Source organism: Pseudomassariella vexata (genome assembly GCF_002105095.1).
Source record: "Pseudomassariella vexata strain CBS 129021 chromosome Unknown BCR38scaffold_13, whole genome shotgun sequence".
Classification (NCBI taxonomy): Eukaryota; Fungi; Ascomycota; class Sordariomycetes; order Amphisphaeriales; family Pseudomassariaceae; genus Pseudomassariella; species Pseudomassariella vexata.
Window position 1 is genome coordinate 455,481 of NW_024467968.1, and position 19,460 is coordinate 474,940.

Below are 19,460 nucleotides of genomic sequence, written 5' to 3' on the forward strand. Positions count from 1 at the left end.
TATTACGACGCCAACGACTAACTGAGATACCCTTACGACAATGATTAACCGCATTTCGTCTTTCTTGAGGGCCGCGTTGATCCATTTTTCTTTCTGAGGTTTGGTCCTTTGCGCCGTTGCAGCTTCCTATTTGGAGGGAAGGGTACTATAACAGCTTCTCGTTCATTCAATCCTACGAGAACCGTTGCCCTACCACCTTTACGCCTGTCGTTACCGACGGACAGCCTACCTGATTCTTTACACTCGGTTCAGACTTGACTGCTAATGATGACTGCCGTGCCTATGGCGTCTGCTCCTAAGAAGATGTCTTTTGCCAAGGTGAGCCGACCATCTCGTTAAGAGCTATTCCCCTGCCTCCTCTAGTTGTAGCTGACCCAGTTACACAGGTCGTAGCATCCGGTCCCAAAGAGAACATATCCCCAACTCAGGCTTCTCGAGTGGCTGTTCCTGCCATGGAGCACCACCGCATGCACTCCAATACTGTTGCGACTCCTGCCGCAACATTCAAAGACACCCCATCGATCGCCGTCAAGCCGGTGAGCCCAACTGTGGTTGGGAAAGCACCTTTTCATAATAGTTCCGCCAACGAGGGTTCCAGCCGGTCCATCGACACCAAGATCGCCCAGAGCATGAAGGATCTTGCCCTATCTCCGGGTGCTGCGAACGTAGCATCTACACCGAGCCTCGTGGTCAACGGCTCCTCGCCATCTGTCGGAGAACCACAGGGCAAGGCTGAAAATGGGATAGCCGTGTCTGACGATGTCTCGCAGAGAGCTGACTCTAGTTCCGAGATTGGTACTAAGGCGCCCAGCCTCGACGGGAAAAGCATCACCTCTGGCACAACCTTCGCCTTGGATGAGAAGGAATCTCTCCGGCCAGACGACAGTGCCAGCGTGAAAGCAGCGGGCGAGGATGACGAACCCTTTTCAGTACGAGGCTCGCAGATGGCCAACTCAAGAATCGGCTCCGAGGTTGCTCGTGTACACCGGCTGCGTCTTGGTGACATGCCCGAGCGGCGAATTATCCAGCTTCTGCCTGAGTCTCAAGATCAAGGAGTAGTGACTCCCCAGAGTGGATCCTCCGGACCGCCCCCTCCTGTAGAGGCTCCGCAGATATTGGCAACTGTCGCTGGCACCCCTGATGCATTTAGTTCTATGTATGCTCAGAACCCCGATGAGAAGCTCATTGAAGCCATGTCATCGCCAAAAGACCGTCTATTCTTGCTTCGACTAGAGCACGATGTCATCAACTTCGTTCAGTCATCGACGTAAGTTCAAGAACCCCCCCTCCCCAATACCAGCTTCCTTGCGACACAAACTCATGTGAATACAGAGAGCCGTATATGGATCTGCCTCCAAACAACTCATTCTGCCGGATGTTGACCCATAAACTTGCCGACTACTATCACATGACACATTCTTTTGAAGCTGTCCAAGGCGCTGTGCGCATCTACCGAACCCCTTTCTGCAGGGTACCACCTTCTTTGGCTAGTTTAGTGGGTAACAAAGCTGAGAGCAATACCGAGACCACTCCTCCTGTCCTGCTGCCCAAGAAGATCATGCGTCGTGGCGAAGAAAACGGATCGGGCAATGCAAGTGGCACCTCCAAGGGCACTTCTGAAGACGGCAGTGACGGGAAGGACAAGGCTGGGCAATCCAAAGAAAAGTAAGTAACAGCTTTTACCATGACGGCATATGTACTTCGCTAATATCTCTCAAGATTGTCTCGTGAGCAACGCGAAGAGGCATACAACAAGGCAAGAGAACGGATTTTCGGTAGCTCGGAAAAGACGGGAGAATCAACACCAGGTATGGAAGCAGAGGGCCCTATTGGCCATTCCAGCCGCTCACACTCTGTAGATAACGAAGAAGGCGTATCTCGTGCCAGTTCTGTTTCGGCCAGGGAGAAGTCAAACCTTGGTAAGAGAGGCAAGACTGGCAAGCAGCGCAGGGACGACTCGGAGAGCTTCGATTCTCGTTCTCAATATCAGGCGTACTACAACCCTGGACAACCTGGGTGGACGCCACATTACATTCCTGTCGGAAACCCACAGTACAATGGACAACTCCAGCAGCCTTACCCAAACCCCATGGCTCAGGCTTATCCCCAGCCGGTACCTACTTATCCTCAGATGATGCCCCAGGTGCCCATGAATGGATATCCTCAGTATGGACCAATGCCGACAGTAAGTTTTATTCACGCTTCTTCCCACTTGCTTCGCCGGCTGATATTGTTTTCGCAGTACCCCCAACAGTCTCCCCAGCCTGCTCAGCCTCCCCAGCAACGATATCCTCCTGCGAGCGGGCCAGTGACAGGTTATGGATCTCCACTGCAGAACATGCAGGCTGTACCGGCCCAGCAAGGCTGGCAGCAGCCTGTCTACAACCAGGCGCCATCTCCAGTCCCTGTTCCTGCCGCGTTTCAGCAGCCAGCTCGTGCTCCCTCGTCCCAGCCTCAAGGCAACTCAGGACAGTCTGGCATTCCATATGCATTTGGACAACTCCCCGCCAACGCCAACCCAAACGATCCCAAGAGTCAACATCCAATTCCTGGTAGCTATAACCGCCATGCATTCAACCCCAAGACTCAATCATTCGTTCCCGGCAGTGGCATGAGCCCCGTTCAACCACCTATGGCACCCTTCAATATGAATGTTCCGCATGGTAGTCCCCAAATTGGATCCCCGCATATGGGCTATAGCGGATACAGTTCCCCTGCTCCGCCGCAGCCTTACATGGGAGGCCCGCCAAGTTATGGGATGAGCCGCCAGAGCTCCAATAATTCGCTGCCGCCTTATCACTCGCATGCCACGCCCCCTCAACATCTACCTCAGCATCCTGGCCAGCATCTCTCCCAGATGCCCTCCCAGATGGCACCCCCGATGGGTAGCCAAATGACTCATATGGCCCCCATGCCCCCAATGGCTCAGCCTGTGGGCCACCAAATGCAAAACAAGAATATGCAAGGTCCCGGGCCAGGGCCCCAACCAATGCATTCCGGTCACCCTACTGGTCCGCAGACCTTCTCCTCACTCCCGAACTACGGCAATCCGGCTACACTGCCCCAGAAACCCCCTACTGGTATCTAGATGACGGTAATATATAAGCCGGTGCATGTGGATCATCTGAACGGTGTTTTTCGGTGACCAATTTCCATGGTGGTGGGTGGTCTGTTTGGAATGCTAGACGGATTGGCAGCAACGGAACGGCAGCATTATGGCGAGAACCACAAGAGTAAAGCTACAGATCACGAACAGCGTATAGGAGTTTTCTCCTTTCTAGGCATGGTATGAGGCGTTCGAGGCGAGATGATAAGGGACGCTTTTGCATTGCAAACAAGCTCAGCGTAAAATGGTACGTACGGCTGGTGGTATTGACGGCGAGCAGGAGCTAGGATCAAATTGGCATTAGGTCCAAAATCCATCCCAATATCATTATAGTTAGATACGTCAGAAGGTTCTTTGCTGATTGCGATGCTTACACTAATGCCCGTAATGAATTTGTAGGTGCTGCCCAAACTGCTATATTTTGGGCAGTCACTTGGTTTAGATAGGCCACAACCTAATTCCGATTGTTTGATGTGTTTATGATTTCTTGCCGAATATGATGTCATCGTCTGGTCCGCTTTGCTGGACATGCTTGAGCGATGGTGTATCGCTTAAACTCAGGTAGACTGCATGGTCCCTTTCCCGCAGATATAGATACCTCACTTTGGACCGCACAGATCACGGTTTGCGTCTGGTGATACTTTTAAGCAGATTTTTGGTATCTGACTGAAGGCGCGACAAACTTCTTATTGTTATTGATGATCAACAATACGTTTCTTTAGCCCCTATTTTGTAGGACGGTACAACCAATACAGCGGAAACAATGCCAGGCTGAGTCGTTGCGATAGCTTTAGCAGCTGCATAGTACATCCCAAAGTGACTGGTAGTATCAGCACGTTTAGTGGCATAAGACCAACCTTCAAGTAAAGGTACTCGTCTTAGGACAACTGAATTCTGTGTTGACACAACTAGTACACCCAGCCAAGGCTACATCACAAATCACCAGGCAGACCACGCATCAGGAATGATGTTTAATCAAATCAATTCCAGTGTTCTAGAAGCCCACTTTTCGACCGGACAAGAACGCCTAGTATATCTCAGGTTCTTTTCTCTTGCCCAACCTCGCCATGCATAATCATCCAGCAGTTTGAAGCATAGCCCTGCCAATCACCGTCCTTCAGGGCGGCAGTGCTTCTAGAATGCTTCTCTCGTGCTCTTCCAACGATGGCTGGTCCGAAAATAGACTGCCGGTGCTGGTTGTGTGACGTGCAGCTCCTGGGATCCTATTACAAGTTCCTTCCTGTTGCCCTTTTGTACTTATTCGTCCTTGGGCTCGCGGGGCTCTCTCGGTTCCCGGGGTTCCCTATTCTCCCGGCCTCCTCTATTGCCACCACGACCTCCACGACCTCCTCGGCCGCCACCGCGTCCTCCACGTTCTCCGCGATCGCCCCTCTCACCCTTAGCATCACCATCCTTATCAGCCTTCTCGTCACTCAGCGCTGCCAGAGCTAATCGCTGGCTCAGGTCGATTTGTGTGCGGATGCTGTTGGCCAAGTAACTGACCATCAGCACGTCTTGGATATGGTTGTTGAAGTCGTGCTCGATTGATTCCGCGTCCACCTTGGGTGTCAACGACAGTGCCGACATCAAGTACTGACCTAGAGCATTGTTGGGCTCACGCTCCTCGTCCAGAATCTCGCCCACGTAGCCTGATACACGATCCAGCAGGTCGATGGTCTGTTCTAGAGAACGGGCAAGGCCTTCCACGTCAGACGTCACACCAGTGCTTCTAGACTCGGTGTCTTTCGCAGACGAGATCAGCTCGAGGGCGCTGCGCTCGGCGTCGCTGTATGATACGCGGTGCGGGACCTGGATGAAGAGACAGCTCTCAGCTGCGCGCTCGGCGTTGACCGCGACAGGAGCACTGATGTAAGCCTTCAACTGGACATCGGCACCGGGGTCCGTGCTGACGGTCAGATGGACAGCCGGATGTGGGAAAGTACCGGTCTCGGGGCTGGCGAAGAAGTTCTGGATCAGGGCGCTAAAGCTGTTCAGCTCATGGCTCGTCGTGTACCAGCCCAGCAGCGTCTCGCGCGGCGAGGCCTTCAGGTGCAGGGACAGCATAGTCTTCTGGTATTCGACGTCCACCTCGACTTGGTCCTCGGTCTCGGTGTGGGGGATCGCAAAGGCGGAGCTAACGTTGGCTTCGGCGCCATCTTCGGTGCGTGTTCCGATCAGGGCGCCGATGACGCGGGAGGAGGTTGTGGGTGTGGCGGGGTTGTCGCGGCGGACGGCGTGGTCGAGGATGGAGAGTATTGCCTAAAGGGACAAGTGAGGTCAGTCATATGCCTTGAAGTTGCTCTATACATCGGCCACATTTGAGGGCATCGCGGGGCGCAACTATAGGTACAACGAACTTGGGGTTGAATGTTGACGGAGAGCGGGGCAATGCTGCTAGACAGGTTGATGGCCGTCGGCGCAAGGGGCCGCGCCAGGTGAAGGAAAGATTCAGAATCCACGGCCATGATGGGCGCCAGTGAGGTGTTTGGAGGTAGACTGGCTATCGTTTGAGGTGTGGCTCGGTTTGGTGGAGGAGGATCTGGCAAAATGAGTGTGTATGGGTTCGTTCGTCACTCGATTCCTTGGGACCCGGTTTTCGCTCCCAAACTTGCGCCAGTTCGAAAATTCCTACGAATTTTTTCACTCTAGGAAAGTGCAGGTCGAGGGATCCAGGTTGTGCGCGCTAAGATAAGGCAGTGGAAGACGCTAAGATAAGCATTTTTGTGGCATGAGGCTGCGTTTTGATGGCAGTAAGTCATTGTGGCTGAGTAGGAACTTTTTCTCCAAGTCTACTGTCATATCTCGGAATCTGCTGCGACTACTTACATTGTCTTGTATCAAAGCGGAAATAAATATGCCTCTGAAAGGACTTGGAAGGCAAGGAGGCGTGAAACGGCGCCAGCCGCCTGGAAAAGCTGGAAAAGGTGGCCCAGTACCTAAGAAGAGAGGGTTTGGCCCAAGATTCGTGAACCAAAGAGTTGCAGATATCGAGTAAGTTTATATCCCTTGCCACAACATTTGTTCCATTCGCATATCTCTGACACCTTTTCCAGGGAATCAGATACTGATGCATCAGAAGATGTACCTCCCTCAGATGAAGAATCTGAGAGCAATATTAGCGATTCAGAGGAGGAGCAGCCGGCATCAAATGCCTACGCTGCTCTGATGCAAAGCTTCGCAAAGGAATCCGCCCCTCAAGCTAAACGGCGAAAACTGGGTCACACCGCTGAAGATGGTCAAACGACAAATCTCCATGAGCCAGAGAGCGAGCCAGAAGAGGATCGAGATGTAGACCTGGTGGAGGAACCTGAAGAAGGGCCTGAGGATGAAGTAGAGATTGACAGTGACGATGATGACGTCCCTGATACCTCAGATCCCTTCGAGACGCACTTCTCCATGCCCGACCAGACGGAACTTACGAACAGACTCAAGGCAATCAAAGCCAATGACTACTCGTCGCACCAGTATGAGCTCAACAAGTGGAGGCTTGTGAGAAGTTTACCTGGTAAAGAAGCCGCACAGTCAACTCGAGCATTCCCGAAAATGTCAGGGCCAGCCGACCTCAAGCTGAAGCAGAAGTTGGCGGAAACCGCAATGGAGAAATTGCCTGCTTTCAACCCCTTGGAACAAGTGTTATATCCTGCGACCTTCGGCTACAGCGATCTGCTGTTCTGTGGCCGAACAACCAAGAACGCTGATAGTTTGCGTCAAATGGTTGTCTTACATGCCGTCAACCACATTTTCAAGACTCGTGATCGAGTCATCAAAAACAACGCTAAGCTGGCCAAAGAAAGCGACAACACGGAATTCGAACCCAGAGATCAGGGATTCACTAGACCAAAGGTGTTGATGCTCCTGCCAACAAGACAATCTGCCGTCAACATGGTCAACACGATATGTTCAATTTACCCTCCAGACCAGCAAGAGAACAGGAAGCGATTCGACGATTCGTATCTCGACAAGGATGCAAAGTTCTCGGCGGATCGACCCGAAGACTTCAGGGAACTGTTTGAGGGAAATGATGATGACATGTTTCGTCTTGGCGTGAAATTCACCAGAAAGACGATCAAGTACTTCTCCCAGTTCTACAACTCAGACATCTTGATAGCGAGTCCCTTGGGTCTGCGCATGGCGATTGGGTCAGAGGAGGACAAGAAGAAACTGGACTATGATTTCCTCAGCTCCATTGAGATGGTCATTGTTGATCAAGCAGACGCTCTTCTCATGCAAAACTGGGAACATTTCGAGTTCATCTTCGAGCATCTCAACCTTCAACCCCGCGAAGCCCACGGATGCGAATTCACTCGGGTGCGTGAATGGTACCTTGAGAAGCAAGCTGAGAATTTCCGTCAGACTATGATCTTCTCGGCCTTCAATACGCCTGAGCTTTCAGAACTGCATCGGCAGTGTCAAAATTGGGCCGGAAGGGTCCGCGTACAACCCGAGTATCCAGGCACCATCCAGGAGATCGGAGTGAAAGCTAAGCAGACGTTCTCGCGCTTAGAGGCTACTTCGATTGCAGCTGAGCCAGATGCACGGTTTGCGTACTTCACAGGGGCCATCGTGCCAGCTTTGGTGAAGCGAGCAAGAGACATGAGTGGTACACTCATTTTCGTGCCGTCATATCTCGATTACGTGCGTGTGCGGAATTATTTCGCCACTTCACCCGCCGTGGCCAACTTGACTTTTGGTACCATCTCCGAGTACGCAGACGTCCCTGAGGCTTCTCGGGCAAGATCGCATTTCCTGAATGGACGGCACAAGGTCCTGCTTTACACCGAAAGGGCCCACCATTTCCGCCGCTACATGCTCAACGGTGTCCAGAGAGTCATCATGTATGGTCTGCCAGACAACCCGATCTTTTACAAGGAGATCGCGGGCGGTTATCTGGCCAAGAGTGAGCGCGATTCCAGAATCGAGCCGGGTACTGGCGCGGTGAGAGTCCTGTTCTCCAAATATGATCTTTTGAAGCTGGAACGCATCGTGGGCTCGAAACGGGTAGGAAAAATGATACGGGAGCGAGGCGATACCTTTGACTTCATATAGATAGATTGATAAACACAGTTCTAAGGTCGTAGGGCCACTGTAGACCTGTCAATTGTACATATATCTCGTACAGAATGCTGCAAGACCGACCGTCCCAATGCGTCAGATATGTCCATACAATACAGCCATTTCATCCTCATGTAACATCCGCATTCTTAGCCCTCCTACCGCAAGACTGATACCTTTTTCTTCCCATACTTACCCTCAACTTTAGCTCCTGACCTATCCTCCTGCACCACCTCCCCAACCCCCCCTCATCATACTCTTCCTCCTCTTCTCCCTTCGATTCCTCGACCCCTTCCTCCCTCGTCTCCGGGTCATCCAACCTCGCCGCTCTCATCTGCTCAACCATCTTGGCGAACTCGCCCTCGCCGTTGGCACGGTAACGCGTCACCTTCGCCTTGTTGAACAACGTCAGTTGTGTGGGGGGACGCCCCAGCTTCTCGTCTCGCGCGATCGCTGCTGCTGTCATGTGAAACCGCATATCCTTGGGCCCGTCAACTAGTTCGAGGATTGCTGAGTCGCCCTGGTCGTACGTCGACTTGGGTTCGGTGCGCAGGACGCGCGTGTACCCGCCCGGGCGGTCGGCGTACCGCAGACGGAGCTCGTTGAAAAGTTTGGGGAGGAGGTCGTGGGGTTTCTGTCGTTGAGAAGGAAGGCCAGAGGTAAGCGTTCATTTCTTCTCAAACAAAAGTAGCCATTGGCGCGGTCATCGCGTGGTTGCTAGTGCTATCATGCAACAACTGCCTAGCCAGCAGCTCCCCTTCGTCCAAGGAACGGTCAGAACTAGGAACCATGGGGCCACATACGAATAGTATACCCGTCGCCTTCCTCCTCGCCGTCTCATTATTGCGCTTTGCCAGCGTGATGAGCTTGTCAGCCATGCGCTGCGTCTCCTTGGCCTTGGCCCATGATGTGCGGATCGACTCGTGCTTGACGAGGGATGTGACGAGATTGCGTAGGAGTGCCTGTCGGTGGGCCGAGTTTCGCGACAAATGTCGGTATTTCACTGTGCCGCCTGCCATTTTTCACAATTAGACCACCCCAATTGGCAGGAGCTGAGTGGATGGGATGTCGTCGACTCTGAAGATAGATAGGACTGAGTGCTGGTTGCTGCAGGTGCGGGAGAAGCCGAATCGTCAACTTTTTTGGTCTTGGCAAAGATGAGGGAAGCTACGCTACCTGGAAGCGCGGGTCTGGCTCAAAAGCGAACGGCATTTATCATGGTCTGATCAATACCTCATTGTTAGAGCAACCTGGAGGTCATCTTATACATGTAGTCAATTGTATTTATCGTTCCGAGGATTATTCTTGTCTTGCATTTTCAGAACTGGATTATTTCCCTCTCGATATAATGCCGGACACCCCCAATTGGCTGTATGTATGCCTTCTCTCCACCTCGTTTGTACCTAATGGAGGCCGTTCCGCCTGAACAACAACACACTAATGTTCATCATGCAACGAAACACTTGAGAGTGTGATCAGGACAAATATATCGAATACTGGGCAGTTATTGAGGAACTTTGTTCGTGGCAGTATCGTTGGATTGTAATGAACAACCTCGGGAACCAATCATGCACCTGGGCATGCTGTGGCATGGTATTTCACCACGCTGCAACTTGGGATTGACTAGTACAGGGGGAGACTGCAATATGACAGCATGCTATTATTTATGTAAGACTACATCTTCCCAGTATTTCCACTTGTCATCTCAATTGTCTGCAAATCCCCTGGCTGAAGATTGTCCTAACTTCCCCAACCCTGACTACTGCAGTTGTCAAATGGTTGACTTCAGCCGTAGTACCTGGCAATTCACAATGTCTTTGTTTATTCAACTACCACGAAAGACCTAAACCTCCTTCCCTGCCAAGGCGAGAAGAGGACTTTGTCTTAGTCTGATGAGGGAGGGGGACCACCAATACTCCAGTCTCTCGGTTGGAAACTTGGGAGTGCATCGCAAAGTAAGGATCTGCAACTCCTGGCTGAAGGTCCACGTGATGCTAACAACGCAATCGGTAAATCAGACAGGGCTCCTTGTGGATCTCAAAAATCCACTGATGGTGGTACTTATCCGGTAGACGCCCTAATGGCTCAAGTCAGGGACCAAATAGATACCATATCACAAGTGGCATAACAAAATGACTATCTCTTCGAACCTACGAGAAACATTTGTCACGATAGTGGTCAGAATCAGCCCCAACCAAGTACTAGAGTCTTGCAAAGGCGAGAAACTCGACTTCTTTTTTGGACTGAGACATGCGTCTCGAGGATATGGTCGGCATCATGAAGGGCAAAGAGGTCGAGGCGACGTAAATACAAAAACCCCCTCACAAATAACTCGTATCAAAAACTCTTCCAGCCCTAAGATGTACAAAACAAAGCTCAGGAAATGGGGGTTTTTCAGAATAATCGAGAGGCCGATGTCGTCATTATTTTGAAGTTCCAACACCGGCGAACAGCAATGAGAAGGGAAGCGAGGTTTTGAAGACAGTGGAAACCCTTTAATGTGACGACACACTTGAAGAGGAAGGGCCACAACGACGAAAGCTCCGTCGCTACGACCACCTCCGGGTCTGCCATCTCACATCCGATGTTTGACCCCAACCGTCTGGTCCGGCGTATATGCGGTCGCCCGGAGTTCTTCGATACAAAGAAACTCTTGGTTCATGGTTCTTCAGTGAGAAGCAACGCCACCGAGGTACGGGTTGCTTGGCTTCTTCTGGCATTCGCAATTACGAACGCAGCCTGATACACAGCGCCATAGGAGTATACCACGATGCGTCCCAATACCTTCACAAGATTGGCCGCACTACTCGGTCTTCAAGCTGCTCGGTATGAGGATATTACGACCGAATGACGGCTTGCATGAGCAACTTAGTATCTCGCCGCTTTTTCCAAGATTCGCTTTGGAGACGACTACGTTCTCCACCAACTCTTGAGTCAATTGGCATAAATCTTTTCCTACGATCATAAGGAATACCCCGAGTTCATCTAATCCAGCTTGGCAAACATCATGGGAGCCACTCACGATGACGCTGAGTACCACGTCGTTCTAGGTCTGGGAACTTTGAACCCCTTTTCTCAGCAGAAACGGAAGAATCGCTACTACATGCATCATGGACGATAAAATGTTGTCTAAATTGCAAACCCACAGTTCTCTACCGCGAATAAAATACCGGACCCTAACTCCTTTCGCTCCCTCATATTGCTTGATTCGGACAGCAGCATGACTGGCGGAGCGAAGATATATACACTGCAGCCACGGTCCTTATCGACGCCAACGACGCAAGGAAGAGTATATCTGCCTACTTGGAGTAGCACTGCTTGTACGCCAACTCGGGATACCACCGAGCCCGGTGCGAAGGGGAAGTCGAATCGACGAGTCCTCGTCCTCGCCACGAACTCGCGAGACATTATTTGCTGCGGGCTATTGATCTTGGAGGAAACCACTGGCAGACGACAACAATTTATTGCGGAAGCCTGGATTTGCTAGAACAACAGTGCCAGAAAATAGAGGACTGTGTCTTTCTTGGGGAGGTCGAGCTGAGGAAACGGGACCGCCTCGACAGGCTTCTTGGAACTTGGAAGGAGTGATGTCTCTACGCAGACCATTGTCTCCAACGCAATTACAGTTGAGGACACATGCGCGATTTGGATAACTTCACGACTTCATGGAATCTCGACACTAACGTTTTAACAAGATGCGCAATATTTGATTCTTCATATGCTACGTACGGAAGACCACTATTTTTTTAAATTGTTTGTGGAATTACGTTATACATTACCTTTCATAACTAGAAATTAAATATCACCTTAGGTTTTTAGAGCTATTTTAGCTTAAATAAAGATAAACCTAGTTAGAATTTGTCAGGGTACGGCTAGGCCGAAGGCAATAGTACAGAGTGATGGGGAGTAATGGGCGTCCCTCCTACGTGTCAGGGTACGGCTAGGCCGAAGGCAATAGTACAGAGTGATGGGGAGTAACGGGCGTCCCTCCTACGTAGCACCGGGTGGTCACTGGCGGTCTCAGGTAGGGGTGCCCACGGTGATGCATTGATCTCTGCCCTCTCTATCTTCCTCCGTCTCGACTCCTTACTTATAGCCAGCCGAGGTTCTCTCTTGGATTCTGGATGTTTGCTTCCGTATGTCTGTGTTCCTCCGACTTCGGCCAATATCTTGGACAGCGGCTCCTTATCTGCAACCAAGCGATTCCCTATCCGCTGCAAACGGCTTCAACGGCTCTCATTCGCCACAAGCGGCTCTCTAGCCGCCACAAACGGCTTCCTACCTGGTGGAAGCCGGCCCGCCTCGGATGACACTTGTGGCTCTGACAACTCCTTCCCTATCCTACTTCGAGATGGTCCTTATATAGATAGCTAGGCCGCCGCTTGGACCCGGCATAACAGCAGGGTCGGCGATGCCAAGGATCTTGACTCTCGTCATCCCAAAGCTTCACATAGATTGTAATCATGATTCGGGAGTCTTTTGTCCGAAACACCCCTCCGGCGGCCCGCCGGTGTCCTGCGTTCAGTGTCCTGACACCCACTGGTGCCTATGGCATTCTGTTCTCTGACAGTCGGAGACTAAGTTTTTGGTCATTTTTGAGAGCTTGAAGGGCTAGTGTAACGGGGTAAGGCCGGACATCAGGGAAATAGGTTACGGGGCTAGGAGAAAGTTTATTTTCTCTTCTTTAAGAGGCACAGAGGCAGAGTAGGACACGAGTCCCCCATCTTCACGCATCATCATCTCCTTCTTATCTATATCTTCACCTTCGCTTTTCAGTCAGTTATTTAGTTATTTTAGTTATTCAGCTTATCTTTACGTTCGAGATCCTATTATCATGATACGAGTATCAGAGGCACATCCGACCAACTCGCGCACCAGACGTATAAGAGCTTCACTCTTATAACCAGTACCACGATCTTCGTCTGATAAGACCACCAGGTGGGATCTGTTGGTACTGGAGCCGTCTGTTCAGTGTGTTAGGTGGTAGGTATATCCTACTGACCGCCTGATCCCGTTTCACTAGCATTAAGTCTGCTTCGTTGTATGACTTTGCCATTATTGGTTGTTGAGAAAATCAAAGATTAAGTTGGCCGGTCGCGTTGGCGCATGAAAGTGGCCAGCTCGGTGTCATGGCCAGCTCGGTGTACATTCACGTTATAGCAATTAATATATTATCTATCTAGAGTTTTTAATAGACGGCTAATTCCCTTATATGTTATGTGACGGGCTCACTGCGAAACTATACAGCTCAACATGGCCAAATACTGTTAATTATCTAACTGAGGAGGAAAGTAAAATATGCGAGTTGTCCCGGGAACACGGACTATGTTTTGTGTGCCCTCGATGGTTCCTTTGGTGGATCCGGACGCACGGTCCTTGCAGCTCCGGATCCCATATCAGGCACAGCCTGTCACATGTTATGTAATTAGTAGCCTAAGGTTATAGCAAGGTATACCTGTAACGGATGCAGTACAATGTAACGAGCCTGTTGTACTACCCTGATGTATCTATCATACTATGCAGAGGGAAGGAGGAAGGGAAGGAATGGCGGTGGGGTAGGGTAGCGCTGATTTGTATGCTCTCTTAGGTAGTTGATCTGTGCTCCCCAGAGCCAGATTCCTGCGCACAGGCCAAGCCTGTCACATGACCCCCTTTGTAGGTTGTTAGTCTGAATACTTCCATGGCGGCTGCTCCCTGGCCGACAGCTCGTGCCTGTCGGTTATCTGTGCGTCAGGCAGCAGGCGCGTCCGTTTGCAAAACAACCATCATTCTGCTCCTCCCAAACGTCGCCCAGCCTCGACTTTGTGTACACTTTTTGCTCCCATTTTTCACCCATCATCCTCAGCACATCTACTCTCTCTTGACATATTCTCATATCCTGCTCCCGCTCTCTCGGTCACGGTATAGATATTATGCAGTTGTAACATAGGTGCGCCTGCTAATCGTGCTGTGACAGGCTTGGCCTGTGCGCAGGAGTCTGGCTCTGGGAAGCACAGATCAAACGCCCCACTACCTAAGAGAGCATACAAATCAGCGCTACCCTACCTCACCGCCATTCCTTCCCTTCCTCCTTCCCTTCTTCCTTCCCTCTGCATAGTATGATAGATACATCAGGGTAGTACAACAGGCTCGTTACATTGTACTGCATCCGTTACACGTGCGAGCAGATGTTGCCCCGTTTCAGCTCCTCCAGCGACAGTTCGTCCTCCGGGAGCGATTATGATGAGGAGATTGTCAACACCCCATCCTTCATGAGAATATCGGGCCCATCACGCTTTACCAGAAGGGCTGCTCCTGCTCCCGCCTCCACGGATGATGACGACGACGATGACCATGACGGTCTGCGCCCAGCTCCCATAGAGCATGAGTTATCTGCAGCGAAGGGCAAGCGCAAGGTGACCTTGCGCACACCCGTCGCCTCCGCCCCTACTGCCAAGAAGCCCAAGATAAGAGGAGCGCGTCGTATGGCCCGTTCCACTGCCCGAGTCTGTATCTCCCTATATTCGGCCTAGAGTTATTGCTAACCCCCTCTTAGACCCCTATCCGCAGATCTGCTCCCGCGACTACTACCAAAGGTAGTAGCAAGAAGGTGCCCGTGCGTGGTGCTGCGCGAGATTATACGTGTGACTCCTGTGTCGGTCGGTTGGGAAAGTCCGCCGCTGCCTGTTTCGACCAATTGGGCGTTGATTCCGGCCGTTGCTTCGCCTGTGCGGTGGGTAACCACAAGTGCGCTCCCCTGTAAGTGCTTCTATTTTCTACTTATCTGGCTTCTTCGTTCTCTAATAGCTCCCATTTCCCTCTAGTGAGGGAAAAGCTCTGAGGGCTTCAAAGAAGTTGGCGGCCGCCGCGGCTCGGGGCGCCGACTTTGCTGCTCTTGCGAGTCTGCGCGCTGGTGTTCGGGCCGCTAAGCGGGCGAGCAACGCTCCCGTCGTCTTGTCGAGTAGCGATGGCGAGGATGAAGAGGAGGAGGCGGAAGCGCTCTCCCAGTCGGAGACTCTGCGCGCTCTTCTAGTAGAAGTGCGTGGCTTCCGGGCCGACTTTGCTGCTCTGGCCGCTCGGCTTCGCTGAGCCTAGAAGCCCTTCTGCCCTGTGCTCTTCGAGGTTCCTGGTTCTCTGCGCCCTGGGGGCGTTCGCTTTCTGTTTGAGTAGTGGTCAGGCGGTCAGTAGGATATACCTACCACCTAACACACTGAACAGACGGCTCCAGTACCAACAGATCCCATCTGTTGGTCTTATCAGACGAAGATCGTGGTACTGGTTATAAGAGTGAAGCTCTTACACGTCTGGTGCGTGAGTTAGTCGGATATGCCTCTGGTACTCGTATCGTAATAGTAGGATCTTGAACGTAAAGATAAGCTAAATAACTAGATAACTAAATAACTGACTGAAAAGCGAAGGTGAAGATATAGATAAGAAGGAGATGATGATGCGTGAAGATGGGGGACTCGTGTCCTACTCTGCCTCTGTGCCTCTTAAAGAAGAGAAAATAAACTTTCTCCTAGCCCCGTAACCTATTTCCCTGATGTCCGGCCTTACCCCGTTACAGTATCTATCATACTATGCAGAGGGAAAGAGGAAGGGAAGGAATGGCGGTGGGGTAGGGTAGCGCTGATTTGTATGCTCTCTTAGGTAGTGGGGCGTTTGATCTGTGCTCCCCAGAGCCAGATTCCTGCGCACAGGCCAAGCCTGTCACAATACCTAAGATATTTTCAAGGTCTTTATATAGCTTAGACGTTTCTATTTTACTTACTTTCTTTACCTATGTATATATAGTTAAAATGTTAGTACTAGTGCAATCCTACCAAAAAAAAATCTTATTCAAGTTTACCTTTGAGTTTAGGAAAATGGGTGTTTTGGTGTAAAATTGGGCATTAGTGATTTTAGGCTCCCACGATCCATAGGCCACCGGGTTAGGGTCCTGGCTGGGGCTAGAGTTGGGGTTGAAGCAGGGGCCATCAATTATTGGAGTATGGAAGCGCGACTTTCGTCATTCTTGAATTCCCACGTCACCGCTCCGGCCACAGATATCAACCCCAATTGACACGGCCGCTACGCTTTTGCAGCTCAGATCCAGAACTTCGATCATTTGCCCAATCCTAATAGTTGGCAGCTCATTAGTACCCGCGCCAAGTGCGCAATACCCTCTACACAAAATGGGGTTCACCACCGGCTTCGTAGGCACCCCCCAACAATAATGATATCCATACTACCTTGCTGTTCCCAACTAACTCTAAACGCGACAGACAGGAGGCATAACCGTCACCCTCTCTCTAGCCTATCTCACAGTTCTCGCACACCAACGCAACCGCGATCGGCAATCCGCCGTCCTACGCCAACAAATAACGCTCATATCTGGGCTGACCGACCCGCTTCCACCTGTGCACCCGCCCACGCGCGCCGAGATCGTCGCCATACAGCGCGCCAACCTCGTCGAGTCAGCCAAAGACCGCTGGAACGCGGAGGTCGAGGGAGCTGTGAAATGGGTACAGAAAACGGATTGGGATGCGACACGCGAGGGGCTTGAGATCGCTGTCGGACGGTTATGGGCGCACGCTTTTGGAAAAGCGTCACAGGAGGCTGAGAAAGGGGAGCACAAGGTCGAGGCTGAGTTTGCAAAAGCAAAATATCTTGCGGGGGTGGAAGTGAGGGGTGCGGAGAAGAGAGTTAAGGGCATCGCGGAGGAAGCAAAGAGTGCTGCGGGCGAGAAGGCAAGAAGTGTGGCCGCCTCGGCGAAGAGCGCCTATGCTGATGCGAAGACACGGGGACTCGAGGCCGTGAGCAAGGGTGAGCAGAAGGCCGAAGAGACTAAGGGCTCGGTGTTCGGGGTCATTGGTCAGGGTATTCAGAAGGGCAAGGAGGCACTGGGTATTGTGCAGGTGAAGGTTGTTGGGGCGGAGGAGGAGGTCGATGCGAAAATTGACGAGAAGCTGGGTCTGGTTGAAAGGACGCTACAGCAACGGTATGAGAGGCCGGGCAAAGTGAACAAGAGTGTTGAGCAAGCGCTGGCGGAGAGGTATGAGCCCGTGAGTAAGAAGGAGAATGCAGTGTTGAGGGGCGTATAGACTTGTAAGTTTGCGCGCTTGCTTCAAGGACCGTGGCCGGAATTTCTCATCAGATACAGGGCGTGTATAACGACGATCCTCACAAACCTCTTGTACTACCTGCATAGAGAACTCGACTACAAACAATCTCATCAGGCTCAGCCATGATGTGAGTCAGACCCAACAGTGTTTCGGGCTGATGGTCTGGTAGTGTTTGGCTACTCACTGAAACTGAGATACACTCTTGTGTAACATTATAACCGCAACTTCCCAACTTCAAAACATACATATATGCCAGCATTCTTCCATACCTCATTTAAAAGACTCTATGACACGTTTGAAACCCGAATACGCTATCATTACTTTGTGCAATTATCCACACGTCCAAATCGTAATTGTATTTTACCCAACTTGTGGCTCACAACTGTCTACAAAATAAGTGAGTTTTGATGATCCTTAGCGGCATGTTCCCAAGGAGTTACAGACAGGATCACCGAAGCCGAAGTGGAAGCCCAAATCCACCATCACGGCGGAGCTACGATAGTTTTCTGGAATTGACACCTCCTCCGAGTGTTCGACAGTCCCGCCAGCATAATGAGCAAGTCCACAGATCTCACCATATCGATCACAGGAGTTATCGGTCCTCACGAAATCAGGAGACCAAGACCTCTATGAGAGAGGCCCACAAACAAGCACCATCTATGGAGCAACCAGATCAAGCAGCCTCAGTGGGAGACCTAGACGCATGGCCAGATCTAGAAACCACTGACCGACCAGGACGAAGTTTCCCAACAAACGACCGTGTTCTAATCTGGTTGGAGATGAATCGGCAGGGCTTCACCACACAGCACGCCACCGATTCTCTGGTGCGACAGGGGCTGATTCCATCGCCTCCACCGGATGCAAACCGGCACACGGGAATCCAGTGGCAAGCCGCAAACAATATACCGACGTACTTCCACCGCCCCCCGGCTGTGCCAAAATGTAAGGCGAGCGTTTTGCAGGTAAAGGCAACCAAAAGGGGCATGATCAGGAAGACTTTACATTCAAGCCAGTATGGCAGGAGTAAATGCGAGAGAGCAACTCGTCCTGGCCGGAGCCGGGCTCCCAGCTCTACGGATAACGGCGTACCGCCGTGTCGGGATACTATCCAGGCGTCCGGTGCGGCTCGTGCAGGAAAGTCGCGGCGCACGTCCACAGCTCAAGAAGGAGATCAACCATCTGCTCTGAACCGTGACCTGGGAGACAATACACGGACTGTGCTCTTGGGGGGGGATTCGCCTCCACGGAGTTCTAGTCCTGGGGCGGCGGCTGCTGCTACGTCGCAGAAATCATCTTCCTCAACTACATCAGCCTTGAAACGAGGAATAGGAGATAATACGCGGACAGCTTTTTTCCAAGCACAGCCGCCTGCTTTGAACCCCAGCCCTCCTGCAACACCTGCATATGCATCCCCGTCGCTGCCTTCTCCATCGTCTCCAGTCCAGAAACCCGGGATCGGAGCTAATCCGAAGACTATGTTCCATCAGGGACATATACCTCACGCCCATTTGCCTCGTGTGGATTCAACTCCGACAGCGCCATCAGTACCAGCAGATACCATCCCATTAGCCACGGCCTTGCCACCCGATACTTTGTTTAACCGTGGGTTGGGGGACAACACACGGACTTTAATACAGCATGCAGGTACGCCATCTGCAGCACCATATCAAGGGAACACGGCCAAGGATGCACCAGCACCTTCTCAGAGGCAAGCGTATGTGGTTTCCCAGAATATAGGACGCCAGAACGCACCTGCATTCCGATCCAAGTCTGTCGCGCAACCCACTGTTTCCCAGCTTAACCTTATTTCCCAACCCCAGGCATCCTCTGGGTTAGAGAAATCGCCTCTGTCGAAAAGGTCCTCCAGCCCACAGCCAACACCTCAAAATAGAACTCCTTCGTCTCCGCCGAAACTTAGTTCGAGCGCTCCATTCCCACCGAACCCTAGTTCTCAGCCTTCAGTTTCTGTTCAACTGGCTTCTCCTGAACGATCCAGATCTGCTTCTCGGTTCATACCTCCTACTCAGCATAAGACACCTAGTCAGTCATCATTAGTTGCTAAGCTGCGGTCCTCTTCCCAAACGAGGTCTTCAGCTCAGCCCAAGTCTCCGTCTAGTCACAGATCTTCTTCTAAGCATAAGTCTACTCGAGCTCAGTCCCCTTCCAATCACATATCTTGCACTCGACGAACATCATCTCGAGATAAGTCCTCTACTCAA

At 51.6% G+C, this 19,460-nt stretch overlaps 7 protein-coding genes across 7 annotated transcripts; 4 read left to right on the forward strand and 3 right to left on the reverse strand.

Moving 5' to 3' along the window:
- Nucleotides 1-267: 267 nt before the first annotated feature.
- On the forward strand, nucleotides 268-3,088 carry BCR38DRAFT_488595 (uncharacterized protein; the record flags this gene model as incomplete). Its single annotated transcript, XM_040864291.1, has 6 exons — nucleotides 268-318; nucleotides 387-1,267; nucleotides 1,333-1,665; nucleotides 1,720-1,808; nucleotides 1,860-2,185; nucleotides 2,243-3,088. 6 exons carry the CDS (start codon nucleotides 268-270, stop codon nucleotides 3,086-3,088), a joined length of 2,526 nt encoding a protein of 841 aa, XP_040712143.1.
- A 1,275-nt stretch (nucleotides 3,089-4,363) lies between these two features.
- On the reverse strand, nucleotides 4,364-5,571 carry BCR38DRAFT_488596 (uncharacterized protein; the record flags this gene model as incomplete). Its single annotated transcript, XM_040864292.1, has 2 exons — nucleotides 4,364-5,365; nucleotides 5,464-5,571. The coding sequence occupies 2 exons, from the start codon at nucleotides 5,569-5,571 to the stop codon at nucleotides 4,364-4,366; spliced, it is 1,110 nt and encodes a 369-aa protein (XP_040712144.1).
- Nucleotides 5,572-5,960: 389 nt separating this feature from the next.
- Nucleotides 5,961-8,152, forward strand: BCR38DRAFT_488597 (putative nucleolus protein required for cell viability; the record flags this gene model as incomplete). Its single annotated transcript, XM_040864293.1, has 2 exons — nucleotides 5,961-6,097; nucleotides 6,160-8,152. The coding sequence occupies 2 exons, from the start codon at nucleotides 5,961-5,963 to the stop codon at nucleotides 8,150-8,152; spliced, it is 2,130 nt and encodes a 709-aa protein (XP_040712145.1).
- A 136-nt stretch (nucleotides 8,153-8,288) lies between these two features.
- On the reverse strand, nucleotides 8,289-9,177 carry BCR38DRAFT_488598 (ribosomal protein L17; the record flags this gene model as incomplete). Its single annotated transcript, XM_040864294.1, has 2 exons — nucleotides 8,289-8,792; nucleotides 8,962-9,177. The coding sequence occupies 2 exons, from the start codon at nucleotides 9,175-9,177 to the stop codon at nucleotides 8,289-8,291; spliced, it is 720 nt and encodes a 239-aa protein (XP_040712146.1).
- Nucleotides 9,178-10,961: 1,784 nt separating this feature from the next.
- BCR38DRAFT_412581 (uncharacterized protein) lies at nucleotides 10,962-11,566 on the reverse strand (the record flags this gene model as incomplete). Its single annotated transcript, XM_040858717.1, has 3 exons — nucleotides 10,962-11,086; nucleotides 11,181-11,254; nucleotides 11,301-11,566. 3 exons carry the CDS (start codon nucleotides 11,564-11,566, stop codon nucleotides 10,962-10,964), a joined length of 465 nt encoding a protein of 154 aa, XP_040712147.1.
- Nucleotides 11,567-14,228: 2,662 nt separating this feature from the next.
- BCR38DRAFT_444946 (uncharacterized protein) lies at nucleotides 14,229-15,632 on the forward strand. Its single transcript, XM_040860969.1, has 3 exons — nucleotides 14,229-14,643; nucleotides 14,694-14,896; nucleotides 15,556-15,632. Exons 1-3 carry the CDS (start codon nucleotides 14,326-14,328, stop codon nucleotides 15,557-15,559), a joined length of 525 nt encoding a protein of 174 aa, XP_040712148.1. The 5' UTR covers nucleotides 14,229-14,325; the 3' UTR covers nucleotides 15,560-15,632.
- Nucleotides 15,633-16,311: 679 nt separating this feature from the next.
- Nucleotides 16,312-17,220, forward strand: BCR38DRAFT_351245 (uncharacterized protein; the record flags this gene model as incomplete). The annotated part of the gene is made up of 2 exons (XM_040856628.1): nucleotides 16,312-16,332; nucleotides 16,402-17,220. The coding sequence occupies 2 exons, from the start codon at nucleotides 16,312-16,314 to the stop codon at nucleotides 17,218-17,220; spliced, it is 840 nt and encodes a 279-aa protein (XP_040712149.1).
- Nucleotides 17,221-19,460: the final 2,240 nt, after the last annotated feature.